Genomic DNA, 24,426 nt, shown 5'->3' with positions numbered 1-24,426 from the left:
CACTACTTAGGCATATAGTATCAATAAGAAAAACACACCATAAAATCAAAATAAATATCAAGTACTCATTTTATTCAGTATCAGGGCATTAAAGTTCCTCTTTCTGCATACTCTGAGGATTAGATTATCAAAGTAGGAATTAATATATCTCATATATGCTACTACCCCAATTGTGAAGCAAGGTTGCCTCCTCTTGAAGGCATCTAACCTGTCATAGCCCTGAATCATTTTAACTAAAGAGAATTCCACACGACCTAATGGAAGAGAATATAGAATCACTGAATCAAAGCAGATTCTATATTCAAAGTGCTTTGTAAACTTGCAATTCTATAGACGTCACCTATTGTTATTAATCAGTTTTAGCATCAAAAAGAATTGAGTCCAATAATGCACCTAGCATAAATCTGTTCTGTAATATTCCTTATAAGGGCAGCTAAGTGGCACAGTTGATAGAGTGCTAGGCCTAGGCTCAGGAAGACTCATTTTCCTGAGTTCAAATTCCGCCTCAGACATTTACTAGCTGTGTGACCCTCAGTAAGTCACTTCACCCTGTTTACCTTAGTTCTTCATCTGTAAAATGAGCTGGAGAAGGAAGTGGCAAACCACTCCAGTATATTTGCCAAGAAAACTCCAAATGGGGTCGCAAAGAGTCAGACACAACTGAAATGACTGAACAAGAACAAAATATCCCACATAGGTGAAACCATTTTAATCTTTGGTTGAATATTTCCAGCTAGGGGAAGCCGATTCATTTGAGTCAATACATTTCACTCTTAGATGACTCTAGTTGTCATAAAGTTCATTCTTATGCTGAGGTAAAACTTCTTTCTCATAGTTTTTAGCTGCTGTACCCAGTTGTTCTATCCTCTAGAACAGAGATGTCAAGCCCACTTCCCTCATGGGCAGAACCAGATTAAAATGTAATTGGGAAATGTTTAACAAAATAAATAAAAATAGAATACAACATACGTAATGTTAATTTGTGGTTTTCTAAGTCACTGTGAGCCTGACAGGGATACCTTCTGTTTGAGTTTGACACCATTGCTCTAGAACAACACAGAACAAATCTACTCTTTATAAGACATCCTTTTCCTATGTTACATCCCTTCAAAGATTTGAATATAGTTATGTTCCCTCCTTATAGTCTTTTCTTTGGACTAAAATCCCAATTCCCTTCAGTTTTTCCTCATATAGCTTGGATTCTAAATTCCAAATCTCCATCATGATTAGCCTCTTTTGAATGCTAAACAACTTTTCAGTGTGTCTATCAAAAGGGCATACTGAAATTTGAAGAGAATATTCCATATTTCAATCAATTCAATAAACATTTATTGAAAATATCTTTGTGCAAGGCCCTAAAACATAGAGGACATTCATTAAGACTGGTCTATAAGATTGTCTATTAATGAAGCTTTGTATTATTTAATATTAGCTTAAGTAACTGATATTTCATGTTGTTGGCTTATGTTCATTTCTAAACTTCTGTCCAAAAACTTTTCACATTTCTCTGAACAAGAATGATGCATCAGGGGCAGCTAGGTGGCGTAGTGGATAGAGCACCAGCCCTGGATTCAGGAGTACCCGAGTTCAAATCCAGACATTTAAGACTTACTGGCTGTGTGACCCTGGGCAAGTCACTTAACCCCAATTGCCTCACCCCCCCCTAAAAAAAAAGAATGATGCATCAATGCAGCCTTTTAAAATTTGTCATGTTTTCTAGTAGTCATTTTAATGCCCATGTAAAATTTGAACTGCCTGTTGGTTTGTATATTTCTGTATGTCAACAGATAAGACATTGATAATCCTCCCCTTCCTTTTCAAAGTGACTCGATATCCAGAAAACCAACATTGCATTTGATTGTGGGACATTTTTCTTCTTACACAATCCTTATACCTACACAGCATGGACACTGAAAATGCTAAGCCTGATTTTGTGTTTATGTGTGTGAGGGGAGAGTTAGTGGGGATGTTCGGCAAGAGGTGGGAATAGAAAAGATCCGAATACCACATTTGTAAGTTAGCCAAATAGATGGATATATTTAATCTATAAGACTAAAATCAATTCAGATTATCTATTAAGTTAGCATATGTTCAAAATTTGTATATTACCTTGACAAATATTAAACTATTCTCAAAAATACCTAATCTGAAAACCTAACATACTAGTCACATGTTAATCACTGCCTCACATTGGTCAACATCTGTAAAATCATCTAGTGCAACCTAGATTGTCTGTCAGCTCTAGCTTAGAGGACTTCTACCTCTAGCACTCCATGGTGCTTTGGTTAATTATTGAAGCAAAATTATTCTACTCTTCCATCTACACACTATTGCTACCAGGTAAGTGCACAATTATTTCCTAAGGTATTATTGTATGGGGATTGGAGCAAGATAATTATAGCCTGTTAAGCACTTTGAGCAATGAAGGAAGATAACTGAACCTACAGAGAAACAGCCATTATAGGGTGTTTTTTTTTTTGATTGTTGCATTTTTATGGCCTACTGGGTTGATAAATAAAAGAAAAGAAGCAAGTAGAGAAAATGTTAGACAATAGGACCACTTTAAAGAAAAGTTCTGGAGTCCCCTTTCTATGACCAAGATGGGAGACAATAAAAATAGAAGGCCTATCATTCACTGTACTGTTTGACAGTTCAAACATTACAAACTTACAAGCTTTAGAGGCATGTCACTAATGTGAACTTACATATTTAAACAATGTAGAGATTCCCATTCCAGAAGTGATGGAAGAGATATCTGCATGTTATTTTTAAAGCAATTGTTTTGGGGTCTGGGTGCATAAGCTTTTCTAGAACTCTTGTGTAACATAAATACTATTTCATGGTCAAGTAGAAATTATAAAGGACCATTGGGTGGAGTGGGTAAATCCCCCCATGCCTACTAAAATTCTATTTAGGTAATACCAACACATGTTCTGAGTATCCATTTATACTGAATCTGATTGTAAATACAAAGTTATTTAAGCAGTATCTAAGGTTTTATAGTTCAAGGGGTCACACATTTGTATACATATTTTGTAGATTTTTGTGCTGTGCTTGGGGACCAATTTCTGGTATGGAAATGATGTGGTGGGACAAATCCCACTGCTACCATTTTCATTGTATCCAGTCAGTCCAAAGAAGTCCCTTAGCATCTTAGTGATGCCTGTCATGCTATGCTAAGTTGACATGAACTGATTGTAAAGAAAAATAGAATAAAAAAATTAGTGTAGAATAAGGATTTAATATGAAAAAACTTAATTCTATACATAGAATATTCTCATATTTAATTATATATAGCTGATATGCAGAAAGCTATATATTTTATTATTTATTTCGATTCTTTATTTGTTGGGTTGTGGTTTTTTTTTAATGAAACTAAGAAAGTAGGTTTTGTGTGGCAGAGTTATGCATTTCTCTTCCTGGCTGTTACTCTCCAAATATGCCTTTGTTCTTTGACATGTTTAATACTCTTTTTGCTTCTCAAATCTTATTTGTCACCAACCCTTGTCCTGTTTTCCTCTAGAGTATCCTGAATTTGTCCCCTTTTCTGTTCCCACTGTCACCAATGTATTTCTGACTGTCCTCACCTCTCCCTTGAACTATTGCAACAGCCTCTGCTCGTTCTTGCCTCTACTACATGCTTCTCTCAAATCTGTCTGTGGTTTCTACATAGTCTAGGAAGACTATGACAGTTCTAATAATTTTACTGCCCTGCCTTGTTTAGAACTTTGAATGGTGCTATTACGTCTTGAATCAAGTCCAAACTTTTTAGATTAGCATTGAAGAGTTTCCACAATTTGATTCATTCTGTACACCTCCCACTTCTTTTCTTCAGGTATCCTACATTCTAGCCTAACAAGAATGCTTGATGTCCTTTCCACCTGCCTTTTTGTTATCTATTTCTGGGATACTACTTTTCTCTAGCTATACCTAATTCCTACCCATCCTTCAAAGGTCATCTCTTCTAGGGAAAAGCTTCTCTGTATAACCTTTCTCCAACTTGCAACTGTGTGTGAATTCTTTCTCCTTTGGATTCCCATAGCACTTTTTGATATTTCTCTTATGGAACTTATCACATCCTGTCTTATATGGTAGCTCTTTTTTGTAATTGGCCTTATCCCTTCTACTAGATAGTAAATATATTGAAGTCAGGTACTTGGTCATTTTTCAATTCATTCTTTATATCCCTTGTAGTCCTTAGCACAATATTTTGCATTCAATAGGAACTCGATAAATGTTTTAAAACTGAATTCCCTTAGGTCAAATTATAATAAAACAGGGGGCAGCTAGGTGGCGCAGTGGATAGAGCACTGGCCCTAGAGTCAGGAGGACCTGAGTTCAAATCCAGCCTCAGACACTTGACATTTACTAGCTGTGTGACCCTGGGCACGTCACTTAACCCCAATTGCCTCACAAATAAAACAAACAAACAACAAAAAATTATAATAAAACAATAACTTCTTTAACTAGTACACTCTGACAAGATTTGGCCAGATCATCATTATAGCTATCATGAACTATTGGGGACTCAATCTTTTTTTTCTTTACTATGGCCTATACAGCCTAAACTTTGTTCTACTCAAAAATAGATGAAATGATGGGAGGGGAACTTTTACTAAGAGCTTAGTTCCTATTTAAAAGAACAACAACAAACTTGCTCATTTGACTTTTAAATGTTTTTTCTTTGTTATTTTAGGTCCTTTGGTGTTGTCCTCTGGGAGATTGCAACATTAGCAGAGCAGCCCTATCAGGGCATGTCTAATGAACAAGTTCTCCGGTTTGTTATGGAGGGTGGCCTTCTAGAGAAGCCAGACAACTGCCCCGATATGCTGTATGTATTTCCTGGGCCTCTTAGTTCCCTTCTTTCTATTCTCTAATATTGCCTCCTTCCTTTAGTAATGAGGGATCAAAACTTAGAGAAGCAAGTCTGACTGTAGACAGTGTTATAACAGGCTTTGACAAACCCTAAAAAACCATGTTTGATGAAACCTGTGCCTTTAGGATTATCATTGCTTTTTTTTTTCTTATGTCTTATTCTATTTAGCTTTATACTTGGTATATATACAAGTTTGGCAGCATTTGCTATTTTGTTCAGGTGAAGCCCACCTAGGAAATTTATGACCAACTTTTCCTACTCCTTCCCATCCCCCACAATCCAGCTTACACACAGACATGCACACACATGCATGCATGCATAAGGATTGTGAATATCTACATTTCATCAGTGTAAAGTAACTTGAAGCAACTTTTTGTAGTCACTGACTTTTATTAAAGAGCACAACTGTGGAAGGCAAGCAAAGATGTGACCTTTGGTGTTAGGAATTTTTAGTGTCTCATGCAGATGAAAAACACATCAATTCTTTACCTTGGGCAGTTCCAACATACTGCTGCAACCAAGGCTTTTTTCAGTGAGGTAAATATTTTCCCCTTTCTGTTAAGTGTTTAAAAAGAGCGTGAACCATCTGACTAATATTATCACTCAAACTTCATTTTAGTGAACAATGTGGAACTGAAACCTGCTTTAACTTAGCTTTAAATCCCTCTGTACACAACCCTTGGAATGCATATCCTCATTTAATTTTAGGCACTCAATACTATGATATTCTCAAACTGTCCTTTTGGAAAGAAAAACCTACAACTTGTCATTTTGAAATTTGTTCAAGGCTGATAATGGGCATATGATTCCTTATGGTCCTCAGCTGCTGAGCATTCTTGTGAAAGAGCTTTTCTGGCTGGAGGTCTCACTCTGGTGTCAGATGACAATGTTGTTTTGTGACTTGAGGGAGGTAGGAGCTGGGAAAAATGGGAGGTGGTGGGTACTGAGGGGTGGGGCAGTACTGTAGCCTTGTGACTTTCTATCTCACACTCTTTTCTTTGCCCAAGACATCCTCTTTCTAAAAAGGATGACCAGAAGTCCCTCGGTTGCATTAGATACATTAGGACAAGTGTAGAAATAGAAAATGGAATGACTTTGTGACTCATATTTTAGTTAAAGCAAAAATCTTCTTCATAGAGTTTCTAGATTGTGATCTGAAAGGCATGAATAAATGTAGTCTGCTCATAAGTAGTAGAGATTTTAAAACAAACCATGAGTATTCATTCTGGGAAGTCTTGTCAGGAAGAATTTTTAGATTACCTTTTAAAATTGTTATGGAAAAACTGCCCCACCATTTTGGTTTCCACCCTGGATGGTGTCCTTTTTGGAGAAGCCTCTGAGTACAGATGTTTTATTGACAGGCTTTCATTTTTGTTCTCAAAAGCTACTTCCAGCTAGGTGGCGCAGTGGATAGAGAGCTGGCCCTGGAGTCAGAGGGACCTGAGTTCAAATTCCACTTCAGATACTTAACACTTACTAGCTGTGTGACCCTGGGCAAGTCACTTAACCCAAATTGCCTCACCCAAAAGAAAAAAAAAGCTACTTCCACCAGGAAAAAAACCCATAAATCCATTGCCCTTTCTGTAGATTGAGATTGTATTGGGACCTAAAAGATAAGTTTGAAGCAGATGCTTTCTCTGTAAAAGTTATCCACAAAGAACGATGTTGAAAGAGTGAAGCTGATTCTTGTAGCATTGTGGCTATTAATGTAAAAGGGTTTACATAACATTTCTGTGCTTTTTAGTACATTGGGTACTGCCTTGAAATTTGGTTCATTTATTATATCCTTTAAACAGTTATCCTGAATGCAGAAGGCAAAGGGTGAAAAAAAAAAGTTGCCAAGCATCAGCTAGACCCTTCACAAGACACATTTCTTTAAAAAAGTAAAGCTTAGACCTGTATTATAAACATAGTCTGTTTAGTGGGTGGGGACAAGGGCCAACATTGTGAGATATATATGTCATGCTTTGCTTTCATCGTGTTTCCCAAAACCCAGATCTGCAGTGTCCTTCCCGTTTCTCCTAAATATATCCTACTCATGCCGATAAAAATTACTTGGGGGATAAATTTCAATTAATTTGTGTGAAATGTCATCAGAATATATAGGGCAGAGATTTTAACCTTTTCTGTGTAATGGACCCCTTTGGCAGTTTGGGGAAACCTATGCACCCTTTCTCACAATAATGTTTTTAAATGCATAAGTAAAAGCATAGGATTATCAAGTTCTATTGAAATGTATTTCTATCCAAATATTTGTGTGTCCTTTTTTTTAATCCATAGGCCCAAGGTTAAGACCCCTAATTTAATCTATGATGTTCCTTGTTAGAGTTGGTAGAGTCTTGGAGAAGCATCACAAATGAGCCCTTGAACAGGTGTTAGTTTTGTCTTAGGGAGGCAGAGTGTCGTTAGGGACGGTATGAGCATTTCTATTTTGTGTCTTCTCTTGTGATTCATGTAAAATTTTGTCTATAAGATATTTGTGGGACTCGTAAAGTTGATCCACCCACAGATGAATGGTATTTTAATATTCATTTAAGATGCCTGGGAATCTGAGCCCACCTGCTATGGGAAAATCAATACACTTCCTGTTCCCAGCATAATGTAACAGGAAAATTGGGGAGAGGTAGCATTTAGATGTTTAATTCAGTTAGATGTCTTTATTTTGCGGTCCAAAAGTTCTCTGGAAAATTCCTCTCCCTTCTGGATACATAACAAAATAAAAAGGTAGGCTGTTTCGTTTTATAGGTGGTATACCTATTTGTCCCCTCTTTTCCTCATTTATGAATAAATTTAGCAAAGGAAGATATCCTAAAAGTCTTAGCATAATGTATCAAACTCTATTACCTTAACACAGAACTAAGACTTTCAGGACAGCCTGTATAAATACAGTTTCTTGTGAATGGCAGTTTTCTGTATGCAAGAATTAAAGGAAAGTATACTAAGCTCTAGATAGACCTGAAACAAAATAACCCAAAGGAGTCTGGACAGCTTTTTTTTTTCCCTTCAGTTTGCAACACATAATGGACACAACTCCCCAACCCTTGTTGATTAAAATCCATACATTGTTGAAGATTCTTGGCTGGTTCTGCTAGGATTCAAAGTACTTGAATAGAGACCAGACTTAAATAAATTGATGCTTCCAGCCTTTTTTAACACTTGGATAAAATTTCTCTGTGATAAACAGTACATCCTAACACCATTAACTTGCTTACTCTAACATAGGAGTGTTTAAGTTAGAGCAAGCAATTAGGATACCAAGGCTAAGGAAGAATGCAGCACAGCAATTTCATGGCCTAGAACTTGTTTTTGAAACATGAACTCCCTATGAAAATGTGCAGCAGTGACTCTAATGAGGTTGCTTTTTGGAGACATAAAAGCAGACACACAAGCATCTTCCCTCCCAGTTCTGCATTGTAGGGAACCTTGTTGTCCTGAGTGTTGTGACCACCGTTCTCATCAGGGCTGATTGAAGATTCTTGCTTAGGTTTAGAGCAAGCATGCTTTGATCCTTAGGCTCTCTGTATGCGTCTTAGCTTGCTAACTCTCCTACACAGATTTTGACTTGTCCATTTTATGATTCCTGCTGAAATGCTAAGAGCAGAAACAGGTCTGTCAAAGAAGAAATGCCTTTCCCTCCCCCCCCCCTTTTTTATAAAGACTAGAGAGAGCAATGAACAGTAGTAGTAAGTTCTTACTGATTTTCTATTAGCCTGGTTGTTGTAATGTCCCAAGATCATCCAGATGTCCCTAATGTCTCTAGTTAAATTATGGTCTCAGTTATATGCTGAATACATTTAAATAATGAAACAAGAAGCCAGGATTTTTTTTTAAGCTTTAGTCATTTTAACACCACAGCTTTTTTAACCACGTAGTTTTCTTTGCTCTAGTTTGCTTATGTCTTAGACCAAATATTATTTAAGGGATATGGTATTTCTCCAACATTAGTTTTAACACTTCCTCTCTAATTCCCCCACCATCCCCCTAAAAACAAACCAAAAAACCAACAAAAAACAAAAAATAAAGCCACCTCTTAACCAACATTTTAAAAGGAAGAGATAAGTTTGTTGGTTTGTTTGGTTTTTAATCAGCTCATATATTCCTCTAGATGCTGAAGTCTATTGGAAAGTTTTCTTGTTGAGATAGTGTAAACAAGGTCTCGAATCCTGCAGAGTTTTAAAAAAAAAAAAACAACAAACACTTCCTTTTATGGGAAGCACTGGAAGGTTTTTGAATCTGGAATGGTTTAAAAGAAGCATCACATGGCCTTGTTTGTGCTGATGTCACATGCATTACTCTACTGCTTTGTGGTATCTCCCAAGCATTGCCCCCAGGCCACAGGGCTCTGAGCCAGGGAATATCGAGTGAGTGTTCTTGGCCCCAGCTGATGCTTCTATTCAGGGACATACCAGTCAGCTACAGAGGCATAGCCATGAAGTCACAGAGATGGATTTTATATGTTTATGTCAGAGTTTTATTTCCATATACATTGTTTCTCTCCCCCCCGCCCTTGGGAAATGATAGAGCAAGAGAAGAAAGAAGGAAACAGGAGAAGGCAAATTAGAGGTTGACTGAACCATAAATGCTGAATGTGTATCAGACAATGCAAACTTTTTACTCTACTTTATGATTTTTGAGGAAGCTGAGGCCTCTAGGGGATTTTTTACAGTTTCTGGGTTTGCTTTGTAACAAATAAACCATGCCTATTAGGAACACAAGATTTAAAAAGTAGAAAGCACCTTAGAGATAATCTGGCCTTGTACCCTTGTTTTCAAGGTGAAACAATATGATTTGCCCATGGTCAGGCAGATTATAAACATCGAATCTTGGATTTGAACTCGAGTCTTTGACTCTGAATTCAGCTCTCTTGTTCTACCATCCCACCAGTGCCTGAAAAATATACCTGCTCTAAATTGTATATTTAAACTTTTTTTTTCACTCTTGAAATATTAGGGAATGCCACTTTTCCCTTGTGTATTTGTAGACAAGTAATCACAGATTTTTTGACTGAGCTTAATATGAACAGGCATTGTGTTTATACTCCTTTTGAGCCTCATGTCCTCACTCATCCACCCCGGCCACATTGTCCCTCAACTCCCAGTATTCTCTAATAGATACCTTTATATTCTTTCTGGTCACATGGCAGGATTTCCTTTTTCCAAAGCAAGTATTTACATGGAAAGTAATTTACAGTATCTGTCACCTCACTCTTTTGTGAATTTCTTGGGGGGCGGTGGGGAGGTGGGAGGTACGGGCCACCAGTGGTTCAGGATTTCTCCTTTCTAGCTTTAAAGTTCAGAAGCTATACCAGAAAGAGAGCTAAGAATACCTGCTAATTGTAGCTTTCATATCTCTAGCCCTATTTTCATGAAAATTGATTAATCAAGTTATTTGGTTTTTATACAATCAATGTTCTACTAATATTTGGGCATTGGGGAGAATAGAGTGAAAATGTACGAGGAAAAATTCTTAAAGCCTTCTGTTGTTCTAGGCTCTTGTTAGAGGAGGAAATTGTTCTTGGCCATCTAGCAACCTCATTTTTTAAAAAATCTCTAAGGAATGTACTTTTTCCTTTTCCCCTTTTTTCTTTTTGCAGCATAATCAACAACAATATGCTTTTCATCTTGCCTGTGCTGCCTCATTTTTGTGTAGTTCCTGTTTGATAAGCATAAAACACCCTCCTTTCCCATGTAACCTTGTGTTTCTGTAATGGGGGAAATGGGGTATGGGGTTGGGGTTCTTAGGAATTCCTCTTTAAAGAATTATACTCTCTTGTACACAAAAGTAATTAGAATAAGGTGGTAGTTTATTTAGGGGCAAGGGAAGGGAAGGGAAGGGAAGGGGAAGGGAAACCATGGGGAGATAGGCACAAAGTGGCTCAGAAGTACCAATCTCCTTGAGCAGGAGATTGGAAGGTACTTTTATAGAGGACTGATGGGGGTGGACCATCTGCCTGTGGAAAGTTCCTTTAGTGAGGGAGGACCATCCCCCACTGGCAGTGACTGGGGGAATTGGGTGAGGGGTGGCTACAGATCACATTTCAGGACACAAAGGCCGTAGCCACACCCAAATTTATCTCCCTGGGGTAAGGAAGACCAGAATGGAGGGTGGGAATCCAAAGCTAGCTCAGTCCGATTTGGTTCCACTTATCTCTCTAGGCTTTATCTGTCCTCTGGTTTAGTTTCTCAAGGAGAAGATTCCTTGATGTGCCCAAACATTTTCATGGGGGATTTTGTATCCATTTTGCCAACTATCACTCATTTCCTGATCTACTGAAATAATGAGCAAAAGCATAAGCTCTCTCTTTGGCTTCTAGGTGGTTATTAGCGCTATACTTATAGCAGAATTCATATTCTGCTTCATCATACTGAAAATACAATCTTCTTCCTGATTGAGATACCAGTCTATGGGGGGCAGCTCGGTGGCACAGTGGATAAAACACCAGCCCTGGATTCAGGAGTACCTGAGTTCAAATCCAGCCTCAGACACTTGACACTTACTAGCTGTGTGACCCTGGGCAAGTCACTTAACTCCCATTGCCCCACCAAAAAAAAAGAAAAAAGAAAAAAAAGAGATACCAGTCTATGCCAGCTATTGGCAAACAGCAGGCAACTCTATCATTGAGTTACTGGGTTAAAAAGTACTTTTAGTGTTTCCTGACTTAGAAAGTCAACTTTTTCTTGACTTGTGATCCATAAAGATTATCTGTTTACTTGTAATCTACTTGGACCATCAAAGTTAAGGTCTTAAGTAGAAACTACATGAAATAGAAGCATTTCAGTGACTTCTCTGGGTAGGTCTGAGTACATACATAGATGTACTTGGACACTCAGAAGTGGAATGGTGTCAGTTTTTTCCACTTTCATGTGTTGTTCCATTATATCTTTGTTTCCCTCGTAGGTTTGAATTGATGCGTATGTGCTGGCAGTACAATCCCAAAATGAGACCTTCTTTTCTGGAGATCATCGGCAGCATCAAAGATGAGCTGGACCCAGGATTCAAGGAGGTCTCCTTCTTCTACAGTGAAGAGAATAAACCACCAGACACAGAAGAGCTGGACTTAGAGACTGAGAACATGGAGAGCATTCCCTTAGACCCTTCCTCCACCCTCCAGCCCGCTGACAAACTCTCAGGACATAAAGCCGAGAATGGGCCTGGTGTGGTGGTCCTCAGGGCCAGCTTTGATGAAAGGCAGCCTTATGCGCACATGAATGGAGGACGCAAGAATGAAAGGGCCTTACCTTTGCCCCAGTCTTCGGCCTGCTGATCCTTGGATCCAGAATCCCATGCAAACAGTAACACACGTACACTGGGGTTGGGGTGGGGGGGGTGGAGGGAAAAAGAAATTTAACAATATATTCAAAAGCCTACTGTACCTCAGTGGATCTTCAGAACTGCCATCGCTGCACACAGGAGACCCCTATCTTCAGTAAACAACACATTGACGATTTTTTTCTTTTTTTTTTCAATATGCAAGCAGATGTTTGTTTCAGTAAAGGATTCCTCAAATGAGGCGGGCCTTTAAAAACTTTACTGGTAACATTTAATAGCAACAGAAAACTTGAGGTCTGATTTTCCTCTCTCTCTTCCCCTGTCGTCTCTTTTTCATACATCTCTGCCCTCACACACACAGAGTACCCTCTCTCTTGGCTTCTTAAGGAGAAACCTATCTGCGCGCAAATCCAACCATAAAGCACTTTTTATCAGATCAAAGAAATGGCTGGCTGAGTGGCCCCTACTACCCCTTGCAAGCACCTGCCTAACACTACATAGGTCTTTATAAAATCAAGTTAAGAGACTGGATTTTTAACCCTGCTCTTTAAACCTTTTTAATAACTCATGAAATTTTAAAAGGGCCATCATTCATTTGAGGTTGTGACCATTTTCAATGCTGCCAAATTTTGCCAAAAAACCAAACTTTTCTTTTTCCTTAAATTTTGTTGTTGTTGTTGTTGTCATCATAGGCATGGAAAGAGCACAGTAATCAATTGCTCCATCAAAAACAAAAACACAACACTAGTAATCTTCACCCAATTAGATGCTGGTATTCTTTTTACATTTCATTTTAAAAAGCAATCAAATTATTTTTGTCTAGATTATTGTTATTTTTGGGAACTGGACAAAATATTCCTTTCTCGTGATGGAAATGGGAAGGAATTGAAGTGATTTCCCTCCCTCTCCCCCCCCCCCCCCCCCCCCCACTCTCTGGCCCCTGGGAATTCTGGAGAAAACTGGCAGTGGTGAGAGCCAGAAGTACATGCTTCACACACAAAGTCAGCCATAAGCCAAACTCCCCATGCCCTGCCCCTCTTCCCCATTCATCTCTCCCCCACCTCCCCCTGCCCCAAAGGACACCAACCGAAGGGATCTCCAGTGATGCAGCCTGCCCCTCTTTACAGGTTTGCAAGGAAAGAAATTTAAAACAAAACAACACAAATGAGAAGAAAAACAGTAAATGGATTCGAGCATATTAAGCTTTGTTGACATTTTCTCTGTTATTAAGACTTCTTCAAAGGTCTTACAGTTCTCTGTTAGACCATGGATCATTTGCATACACATCGTCTTTAATGTCACTTTTATAACTTTTTTACGGTTCAGATACTCATCTATATGTCTGTACAGAAAAAAAAGCTGCTATTTTTTTTGTTCTTTATCTTTGTGGATTTAATCTATGAAAACCTTCAGGTCTACCCTACTTCCCTTTCTCCCTTCCAACAAAGTTCTTATGCTTTGAACTATATAGTGTGTAACTTTCTTCTTCCTCTCCCAGTAATTGATACTTGTATAACATGATTTGCCATGAACTGTTTGATGCCTTTTTATAAATACATTTCCCTCCCTTCCCCTTCCCCCCTTAGTTGTTTTTTTAACACATTAGCTGTGTGGGCACAGGGCTCAAGAAGAAATTGGGAATTGGGGGTAAAGGAAGATGTTTGCCCCCCCCCCCATCCTCATCAGTGTGGCCTAGGGGGCATTTTTACTATACTCTCCCTCCCCTCACCCACCTCCTTAACCCACACCCACATAGCACTCGAGTCTGTTACAGTGCAAGGCATGATACAAACTCAGGTCAGAAAAAAAAAAGGTTAAATATTTAGTACATTCTTGTTCAGTGTTCATATTCATCATTGTTGAAAAGTCTCACCGTCTCTCCCTGCCTTTCTTTTGATTGTGACACACATCTCTCACTCTCTCTTTTTCTCCCTCTGTCCTTCTCTCTTTCTCCCTCTCTCCTCTCTCTATATATACATATATATATATAAATAATATCTATTTTTTTAATTGTTGGGTACAACAGCGGTTAAACTGCAGACACTAGGCGTTTGGGTCACTATTTTTTAAAAAATATATATATTTTAACCCTTCCATCCTATGAACAACCACAGCTGCTTTATCCAAATCTTTCTCAGCAGATATATCACCATGTCACAAGTGGCCCTAAGAACACTGATCTGATCAGACTTAACCATATTTCTAATTGGAAAAATAACAAGGAACACTTTTTTTGAATTGTACCTTTAAAAAAAAAGATTGAATTGTACCTTGTCCTACCTCTCCTCCCCCTTCCTTCCCCCCCCCCCCCAGCACTTACTTAGATAATTGCATCTGAGTGAGGACTAGGCAAAAGGTGAGCTAGGTGGTTGACATCCCCAGGTGGGTGAAGAAGCTGAGCCATGGGAAACTCTTTTGGCCTGCTGGTCTGGACATAGACCTGATATCAGGATCAGATCCCAGGTAGCTTGTTTCATCTACAGAAGCCTTGGTAACTGGGGCAAGGCATGAAAACTCAAGGCGCTATTTAAGTTCAGTACCTAAGTTCTCTTTTGACACTGTTCCCCTGAGGGATGGCAGCACAAGAGTTGTTCTGGGATGGAAATGTTTAAATTTTGGAATAAGAACAAAGAATTAAAATAGAATGATTGCTAGTTGTGACTGGAGATTAAAAACAAACAAAAAAAACCACAAAAAATGTTTGTAGTGCTTTTTGCTTGTATAGTTTGAGTCCCATTTTCTTCTCTAGCCTCTGTCCCATAGTTATTTTTTCCCTTAAAAAAAAAAAAGAAAAGAAAAAAGGAAAAAAAAAAGAAGAAAAAAGTTAATTAAGAAGGTATTCTATGTAGGATTTTTTAATTTATTTTTTGTGATATCAGTTTAAATCACTGTAGAGATGCCCCATAATGAATTTAAATACTGAGATAAGGGTTTTTGTGTATGACGGGGACAGTTTTTGATTTTTTTTCAAACATTTATCTACCTCACTCTTATTTTTTATATGTGTATATATATAAAAAAGAATACATCTCACATTTCTCAGCACCTGACAATATGCCGTTGATACTGGTAACCTCATTCACACTACAGACCACATACACTAGGTTATGGAGAGGAGTGGCCAGTACTTTATTCCAAGGGGTCAAAGCATCATTCGAACTCATCTATCTCCTAACATTTCCAAACAGCTTGCCTTTTTCTGTTGTTTTTCTTCTTGTTGTTGTGTTTCTTTCCTTTTTTGTGTTTTTTTTTTTTTGTTTTAAAACTATGGGATAGAAAGAAGACAGAGAGCCAGGAGAGACCTCTGTGACTTAGCATAGTTATGTTAGAGAACCTAGGGGTGTGTGTTCTCTTGCTGCTGTCATAAACCAGGCAACCGTTGCAGCCTAGGAGAGTGGCTACTTGTCCATCCACGTCTGATGATAACTGTCTCTGACTGCTCTATACGAATTGAATGATGAATAACTTATTCATAGCCAGAGCTAGTTGTTTACAAGATTTCCAGGATTGGGGGGTGGTACTGAGTGAAGCAAATAGCCTTTCTGTTAAAATTCCATAGACTGGTATAAGTTGTTTTTTGTTACCTCCTCTCAGATGCCACTTGCACCACTGGACCGTACCACGAATCACAAGTCCAGAAAAGCTTTGGTAGGAAGTGCAACTTGGTTGAGTTGTATAGTGCTCTAAAGTTACCAGTTAGGAAACTATAATTCTTAAAGTTTGCCATTGCTTCTGTGCAAGAATTGCAGAGCTCTCAAAGGATGGATGATCCAGAATAGAATGTCCTGGATAGAAAATTTTCTCTTCTCCCTACTTCTCTCTTGATCTCCCTTTTTTTTTCCCTAGAAAGAAAGAAAAAGGCAACACTATACCAAACTCTATGAATTCTAAGGGACCATCAATCAATTAGTTTCCCTTTCAGAGTTTTATTATTGTCTACTTGTCCTAATCTAATCCTGCCATTCATATGACCTGAGTCACCTGATTCTGGCAGCCACCCTCATAGAGGGCTCTGATGGCAGTATCTGAGAAACATGCGGTTGACTCTTCTAAGGTAGGGATGACTTCTTGAAAAATTCAGCTTTATTGTTAAGCTCAGGAGCATTCTTTGTCCTTAAGAAGAGCATTACTTTTCTCAGAGCTCCTCTGAGCTCCCAAGATCATGAATATTTTGTCAGGGTTATTTTTTCTTTCTTTCATAGATGACCCCTTGGTATAGCAACCCCTCCTCTTTTTTGCACATACTGGTTTCCACAACTGGAGATCTGCAGATCATTCAGCTGGCTATGAGGGTTTTGTTAAAACTGTCCAAGTTGTGTGTGTGTTGTTGTTGTTGTTGTTGTTGTTGTTTTAATGTAGGTGGTTTTAAAAAAAAGTAGGAAAAAAACACTAACAATGTAGCGCCCATCATGAAAAACATTTCAGAAGCACTTAAATGAAGAGAATATAAGCATATATGATGGTGCAGTCATATTTCCTGGACCAAGCCACCTTCACTATACCAAGGCATTTTCTAGTCACAGGTCTAGTCTGATTTCATGTTGATTTCCGCCTCTCTTTGATTTTTCTTCTTTGTATACTCCAAATAGCTTTACAAATCTGAGTTGTGGCATTTTCCATGCACTCTCCTCTTGACAGTAAATCACACTGCTTTAGTAATGTGAACCACTGAGAATTGACATGGGCTTTTCTATCGGCATTATATAATTGTGATGTGCAGCCTATTGCTAAAATACCACCAGCTTGTCTGCTCTGGAGAATTTGTCTAATGTCACCTGTTAGAACCAAATTATAGCACTTCTCATTTGTATTTTATGAGAAGATGATACTGAACTCTGTATGACACAAGATTGCCACCACAGAGGGAACAAGGCAACTTTCACGTTTAGCACTGGGCCATTCTTCCAGCCTGTCTCTCACCATATTTGTAATCGTTTCAGTGGTCAAGGAGGTGGTTTAGTTTTAGATAAAAAACAAAAACAAAACACATAAAAAGAAGGTGGCTATTGTGGAACTACCAAAGCATGCCATACTTGGTGTCAAATTTTGAGGTATTTTTGTTTGGGAAGATAGAAATATCAACCAAGTGTGATGCTAAATTTGAGGCCAGTTCATGTTCCACCAAAGCCCCTTTCTCACTGTGACAGCTCCATTCTGTAAGCAGGTTCTAAGTGATTCATGCCTCTTGTCATGGTTTGTTCTCACTGAAACTCAAATTGATGGGAAAGTACAGGGTGATGTGGTCAACTGGTCCCCAGATGTTGCTGTAAGATTCTCTGAGAGCAGTTCTGAGTTGTTGAGGATAAGTCTAGTTCAAACTAATGACACTCCTCCATGAAATGCCCTACCCATTCCAGTAGCAAGTGTACTAGTAATGTATTTAGGGTTTGGGTTTTGTTTTGTTTTGTTTTGTTTTGAATTAATGTTATTCTTTTGTTTGTCAACTGTCTATTATTTCCTGGGCTAAGCAACGATGGGAAGGTACCAGAGATCCACTCCTTAAGAACCAGTGATAAAGGTCAAACTTTATAACTCTACTCTGAAGTAATTGATGGTACAAATAAGATTTCAAAGAGAAGATATTGTTTAGATTAAACATTTATTGCCAGAGATGCTGAAGATACAGACCTGAGACAGGCTAGAAGGTTTCATTCTGGCACTCAACTAAGAGGACTGGTTATTCTTTGTAAAAACATATGAATGACCCTTGTTCGTTTAATAATGAGTCAGTCAGTAGGGAGCCAAATCTACTAGATTAATATAATCATATGAAAAGACTATGGAATTGAGGACATAAGGGTACAGAGCTTAGAAGTTTGGGGGATTTTCTGAGCTTGATGGTTTCTGAAGGTCTCAGACCATATCAAAGCTTAGAAATCTTACTTGATCACTTGGTTCCTATGAATAAACCATCTAATGTCCTGCTTTGGAAACTGTTACCAAGGAATTTGCTTCAAATTGGTCAATGATATGAGTTTCTGATACAGGTGTCATTTCTGGGGTATGTCTTTAGTTTTTACCTAATGGCATTACTCATTTGTGTGTGTGTGTTTCAGCATCTTTTTGGTAAACATTATGTTAATTAGTGATTCATTAGCATTTTCAATAGGGCTCTTAAGTCCAGTAGATTACGGGTAGTCAGTTGACGAAGATCTGGTTTACAAGAAATAATTAAATGTTTCATTGCATTTTTGTAAGTACATAGAATAATTTTATAAAATGTTTGTAGTTTATAAATGCCTAAAATAATTTAAAGGCACTTTTTTCTCTGTGTGTGCAAATGTGTGCATGTGATCAATTTTTTTGAGGGTACCAGTTTACTAGGTAGCTTTACAGTATGCCAAAAAGGATCTTTACCTTCCCCAAACCGTGGTCACCCCTTCCCCCATCCCCACCCCTCAAGCTTTGTGCCCTGGTTTATAACAAAGGAATGGTGATATTGATGGAATTAGTAGTTCTGTATCTTCAGTATCTTGGTCTTCCAGAACCCTCCAGTTGGGGGTGGGGATCATCTCTAGCTGGTCATTGCGCTTTATAGTGTAGCTAACTCAACAAATTGAAAGAACCTCATTGGTTATGGAAACAGAATAAGTGTTGTGGCAAACTAAGCAGCCCAAGTCACATTATTTAATACCTGGTTTTGTTTTTTTGTGGTAATTATTGTTAAATGCCAGAAAAAAAATCGAAGGATTTGACAACACAGCAGACAGCTTAACAGTTTTTATCGTGATCATGGCATACAGATTTGTTCCCTTAAAATATGACAATTCTGTATGCAAAATATGCCATTTGGTTAGCTGCCTTGTATCATGACTAAAGCTTTGTTTAAAATTAACAAGAGTCCCTATTTATTTTTATTTAAGTCAGAACACCGAAGATACATTTTTCTGCTCCAAAAAAAATTTCCTGCCTCTTCTTCCCACAGCTTCTGACACATGATAGGCTGTGTCTACACAACTCCACAACAATTCACATCTTTGAAAATAGCTGGATGTTTTGCACTATGGCAACAAAAGGTCTGATTGGTTGGTTTTTTGTTCTTTTTTACTTTTCATCCAGATGTTTGGTGTTGTATAGACACAGCCATGGAGAAAATAGATGCCTTGAGAAAACACCTTTCTGTTTTCTAAGCCAGTGAGGTTTGAGGTGAAAGGATTGGCCAGAGTTTGTCTACCTCTGGGATGAAAACAAAACCAGAAAGCTCTATGGAACTGATGCATTGCAAATACTACATTTTCCAAGTTTTCTTGTTTAAAAAAACTTTTTAAAAAAATAAAAAAAAGTAATAACATGGCCAATTTGTTACATAAAATGACTTTCTGTGTATAAATTATTCCTAAAGAAATTCCTGTGTTTATATAAAATGAATCAGTAGATGATGAAAAAATTTCAAAATGTTTTTGTATATTCTGTTGTAAGAATTTATTCCTGTTATTGCGATATACTCTGGATTCTTTACATTATGAAAAAAAAAAGAAACTTTGTCTATTTTGAATGGCTGAAGCTAAGGCAACTTTAGTTTCTCTTACTCAGCTTTTTTCTAGTAGTTACAGTACTACATGATTTTAAGTTAAATAAAAGAATTCTGTATGCATTTGCTGTTTCTGATTTTGTGGGAGGCTAGTTCATTGCATTTGGATAAAATGGAAGGAAAGCATTATGACATGTATATTCACACATGTCACTTGGAAATATTCTGCACTAAGCTTTTCGATGATTTCTGATGGCTAAGTATTCACTGCGTATAAATTACTGGAGAAGAAAGAAAGCTATCTTACTTTCTACCATTAAATAACCTTGGGGGCAGGAGGGGGGAGGGGGGATGCAGCTAAGTGGCACAGTGGATAAAGAAAGCACCAACCCTGGATTCAGGAGGACCTGAGTTCAAGTCTGGCCTCAGACACTTGACACTTACTAGCTGTGTGACCCTTGGCAAGTCACTTAACCCTCATTGCCCTGCAAAAAAACCAAAAAACAAAAACCTTGAAGAAAACTGATTTACATAGAGTACAGTATCTCCACCAATCTGACAAAGCTATGATTTGTTGAAAACAGAGACACCTATTGCTGGCGTGGCCTGTAAGGTAAGTCATCCTGCCTACTGTGGATTGTGCTCAGGATTTCTACAGTTGTACTCTGGGCTCAGCCATTCTGACCAGATTTGGGGAGCGGGGGCAGACTTATGGTAGCTCAGTCAAAAAGGACAACGATAATCTTATGCCAGTGTATATCACAACCAGGTACTTTCTTTGCTGATAGAAATGTCTCTGCCAGTAAACATCATTAATTCACTTTTCTGGGTAATGAGTCAAAGTTGACAGACAAAAAAACATAGGCACCTGAAAGATGTCAAGTGAATATCTTCTTATTCTTCAATTTTAAGCCTTCAGTGGAAGGGATAAATAGTAAATATAGATAGATAAATAATATAAATCAATAGTAGTATGAGTTTAAAGATTTGAAGGCACACAAAAATTCTGGCATAAAGATAAATGATGGTCAAAAAATATGACAGGATCAAGTCTGGTCTTGGGTATAATAAGACTAGTTTTTGTGATTTGGCATGTGTGGGTACTGTATGTATGGGCATGTAAATCCTGTCGGCCATGCTATTTTCTTGGATGGTTACATACTTTAAGATTAGTCTTCCAAAAAAAAAGTATTAGTCTTCCATAAAGTTCCTTCCAGCCTGCAGTGGCCCCCGAATTCTTCTGGCTTCTTAGGCATTAAAAAAAATACCTGTTAATTAAAAACACTGAAAACTGAGGGACTGGGTCCTGTGAAATGTCAGAACATGGAATCAGTCTCAAAAAACTAATGGCATTTTTAAGGTATCAAGTTTATTATGACTATTTCTATATGTGACTAGCAAAAGAAAAACAATTTAGTAGTTTCATTAATGGAGGAGCTCATCTTCCAAAATTTGAATTGAGAGGGACCTCGGAAGCCGTGTGGTCCAAAACATACCTGAATGGGAATCCGGTAGACAATGAACCTGATTAGTGTTTATCCCAACATTGTTTGAAGATTTAATAAACACCAAATAAAACGACCACTTTCATATACACAGAAAACAGAAAAAGGATTGTCCATGAAGTCTCTTAGAATGTACAACTTGTTTTTCTTTTAACTAATAAATTCAACATGTAACTTACAAAGCTGTCCCACTTGTTTGCAATTTCTTTTTTGTTCTGTGCATTTTTTTTAAAAATGCCCTTTTTTGGATAACCTTATCTCCTTTCCTCCTAGATAGAAGACAGAAAGACAGATAAACAGGTAGACAGAGAGACCATTGGAATAAATATGCATGGTCAATGAAAACAAATTAACTCCACTTATGGATAGCTCTTATTCTGGGAAGGTGTGTTATTGTTGTTGTTTTTCCCTCCAATAACGTCAAGCCTAAATTTACCTCTTTGCAACATCCACTTCTGTCTTCTGGAGCCAAGCAATATAAATTTAATCCCTTTTTCCACATAGTGGCCCTTAAAATACTTAGAAGATTGCTATCAAGCTCCTTCCCCTTCCCTTCAATTTTTTTTTTCTTTAAGCTAAACATCCCTAGTCTATTCACCCTTTGTTAGAACAAAATAGATTAAAAGAGATAGGCTTTTTTAAAAAAGGGATCAGTGGGGCAGCTAGGTGGCGCAGTGGATAGAGCATCAGCCCTGGAATCAGGAGTACCTGAGTTCAAATCCGGCCTCAGACACTTAACACTTTTAACACTTACTAGCTGTGTGACCCTGGGCAAATCACTTAACCCCAATTGCCTCACTAAAAAAACCCAAACCAAACCAAAAAAAAAAGGGGGGATCAGCTGCATTTCTCCCAAAGGATTTATAGAATTCAAAGCAGCAATCATTCCTTCTCTATCATGCAACTTCTATCTCTCCCTTTTCATTGGTCTTTCCCTCCTTGTTCATAATCATTTTTGGCTCTCCCTAAATAGTATTTTTTTTAAAAGCCTTCCCTCCAACATTTCTGCCTCATCTTCTTGATTTTATTATCACTCCAATCCCTGTTAACTACCAGATTTCTTGAGTTATCTACAGTCAGTGCCTCTACTCTACTTCTTGACTCCCCATTTACTCCTTATAAGATAACTTGGCCACTATCATTCTTAGGTCACCAATAACCCAATCCAATCACCAAATTCAGTAGATTCTTTCCAGTCTTCCAGCCCCTTGACCACTGCAGTAATTGACACTAAAGGACACCTCATCAATCCTTAATACTTTCTCTTCTCAGTTTTCAAGACAGGATGTTCTCTCCTGGTTCGCTTGATATCCTCTGACAGTTCGTCTCTTTGTTTTGCTGGTTTCTCCTCCTGGCCCTTTAAAGGTGAGTATTCAAGGGATCATAGATGTGAGTTAGAGGGGACTGGGTCATACCTGTGCATCAGCAGAATTATGTGAGGGATATATTGTCGAGAGGAGAAATGAGAGGGAAGGAGATTGATTTTGGAGGCCATCACAATAAAATGATGGTGGAATGAGTAGAGAAAAGGTTGGGAGAGGTTATAGATGTCAAATCAACAGAATCTGGTGACTGATTTAGGCCTCCATTTCCTCACCTGTAAAATGTTGGAGTTGGGCCAAATGCTCTAGAAGCAGCCCACCACCTAGAACCTTCTGTGTTTGAACACTGTGGGTACAGAATATGGGGAAGAGTCAAAGATGACTCAAGTTTTGATCCTGGAAAATAGGGAAGTTGAGAGTTTACAATGCTCTTGGAAAGGACAAAAAGGATGAAGACTGAGAATAGGTCTTTGTGTTTAACAATTGAAAGGTCACTGGGGACTTTTGAGAGAAGAGTTTCTGTAGAGTACTCATGGATTGACAGGCAAAGTGGGTGGTGAGTAGGTACAGGCTATTCTTTCTAGAAATTTTGTGGTGAAGGAGACCAGAGAAATCCTGTTTCCAAGATGGCTACTGGACATTTCTAGCTTGATGTCCTAGCAATATTTCACAGTTAACATGTCTTAAAACAATACTCATCATCTGAAAAAAAAATCCTTTGGATTTCCCCATTTTTGTCAATAACATCACCTAGTCCTAGGCTCAAAACCTCATTTTTATATTTGGCTCTTTCATATCCATCACCTCCTTCATTCCAATTGGTCGCTAAGCCCTGTCAACTCTAAGGCAGAAATATTGCTCTAATCTATTGTTTTCTTTTGATTTCCACTCCCCCCGTTCTAGTTCAGGTCATCACCACTAACCTGGATTGCCATGTTAATCTGTTACCTGGTCTCCAACTACCATCTCTTCCTCCTTATCTAGGCTGCTGCCAATGTCCTGAAGTACTGAACTGGTTGCGCCACTACTCTGCTCAAAGCCCTGGAACTATTCCTTATTGCCAACTGAATACAATCCAAACTTCCTGGCTTATCATTCAGGCTCATAGCCTTAAGTAGGGCTAGGTTTTGTCCCTTGGTGAGCACTGACAGCACCTGTATTTTCCCAGCAGGGAGAAACAACTGAGTTTGGTAATTTGTTTCCAAGCGTAATTAAAGTGACAATAGGAGGCTAGCAATAGGAATAGCAAGATGGCTCCCTTGCCCAGGTGAGCTCTTCCTATTAAGAGCAGCCTCACTGTTACTGGCCATTGGATGATTCTTTGAGCCACTGTCCCTAAGGTATCCCCTACAACAAGGCATATCATAGTGCTTGCCCTAAGCTCCAGAATCCTAGTTATGGTTTTATTTGATATCTTTCATAATCTGTAGACTCCTTGTCTTTCTAGCCTTGTCCTTCATCACTTCTCTCCATCAACTAAATTGGACTACTTAATATTCCTTGTTATCTAGCCACTGTTTTCCCTTTCAAATATCTTTGATCATGCCCCCATCTCTACCTCTTGAAATACTAACCATCTTCCAAGTCCTATTTCTTTTCTTTTTTTTTTTTTTTAGTGAGGCAATTGGGGTTAAGTGACTTGCCCAGGGTCACACAGCTAGTGTTAAGTGTCTGAGGCCGGATTTGAACTCAGGTATTCCTGACTCCAGGGCCGGTGCTCTATCCGCTGCGCCACCTAGCTGCCCCATTCCAAGTCCTATTTCAATAGCATTCTCTTCAAAAAAACCTTCACTGATACTCAGTCAGAAAACTTTCTCTTTTGCACTTATACTCTATTCTCTAGTAGTGATAATCTTTGTTGAAACATAGAGTATTATATATCTAAATATGTATCATATTTCCACAGGTTCTGCCCCACAGCAACTACACACACAGACACACTGGACCTTAGGCTCTCTGAGATCAGAGACCTTATCTTATTTT

General features: G+C 38.3%; 2 protein-coding genes across 2 annotated transcripts in view; one reads left to right on the top strand and one right to left on the bottom strand.

The window, feature by feature from the left end:
• Positions 1 to 13,049, top strand: part of IGF1R (insulin like growth factor 1 receptor) — a 389,249-nt gene extending 376,200 nt beyond the window's left edge. Inside the window, 2 exon segments of the mRNA XM_043982683.1 lie at positions 4,697 to 4,831; positions 11,774 to 13,049. Coding sequence (XP_043838618.1) covers positions 4,697 to 4,831; positions 11,774 to 12,140 — 502 coding nt within the window. The 3' untranslated portion in view covers positions 12,141 to 13,049.
• A 7,940-nt stretch (positions 13,050 to 20,989) lies between these two features.
• PGPEP1L (pyroglutamyl-peptidase I like) overlaps positions 20,990 to 24,426 on the bottom strand; it is an 89,829-nt gene continuing 86,392 nt past the window's right edge. The window contains exon 7 of the mRNA XM_043982686.1: positions 20,990 to 21,390. Within this exon, the coding sequence (XP_043838621.1) occupies positions 21,297 to 21,390 (94 nt within the window). The 3' untranslated portion in view covers positions 20,990 to 21,296. The remainder of the gene's footprint in view (positions 21,391 to 24,426) is intronic.

This window comes from Dromiciops gliroides, chromosome 2 (genome assembly GCF_019393635.1).
Source record: "Dromiciops gliroides isolate mDroGli1 chromosome 2, mDroGli1.pri, whole genome shotgun sequence".
Classification (NCBI taxonomy): domain Eukaryota; kingdom Metazoa; phylum Chordata; class Mammalia; order Microbiotheria; family Microbiotheriidae; genus Dromiciops; species Dromiciops gliroides.
The sequence above is the reverse complement of the archived record's forward strand: the minus strand, read 5'-3'. Positions and strand labels throughout refer to the sequence as shown.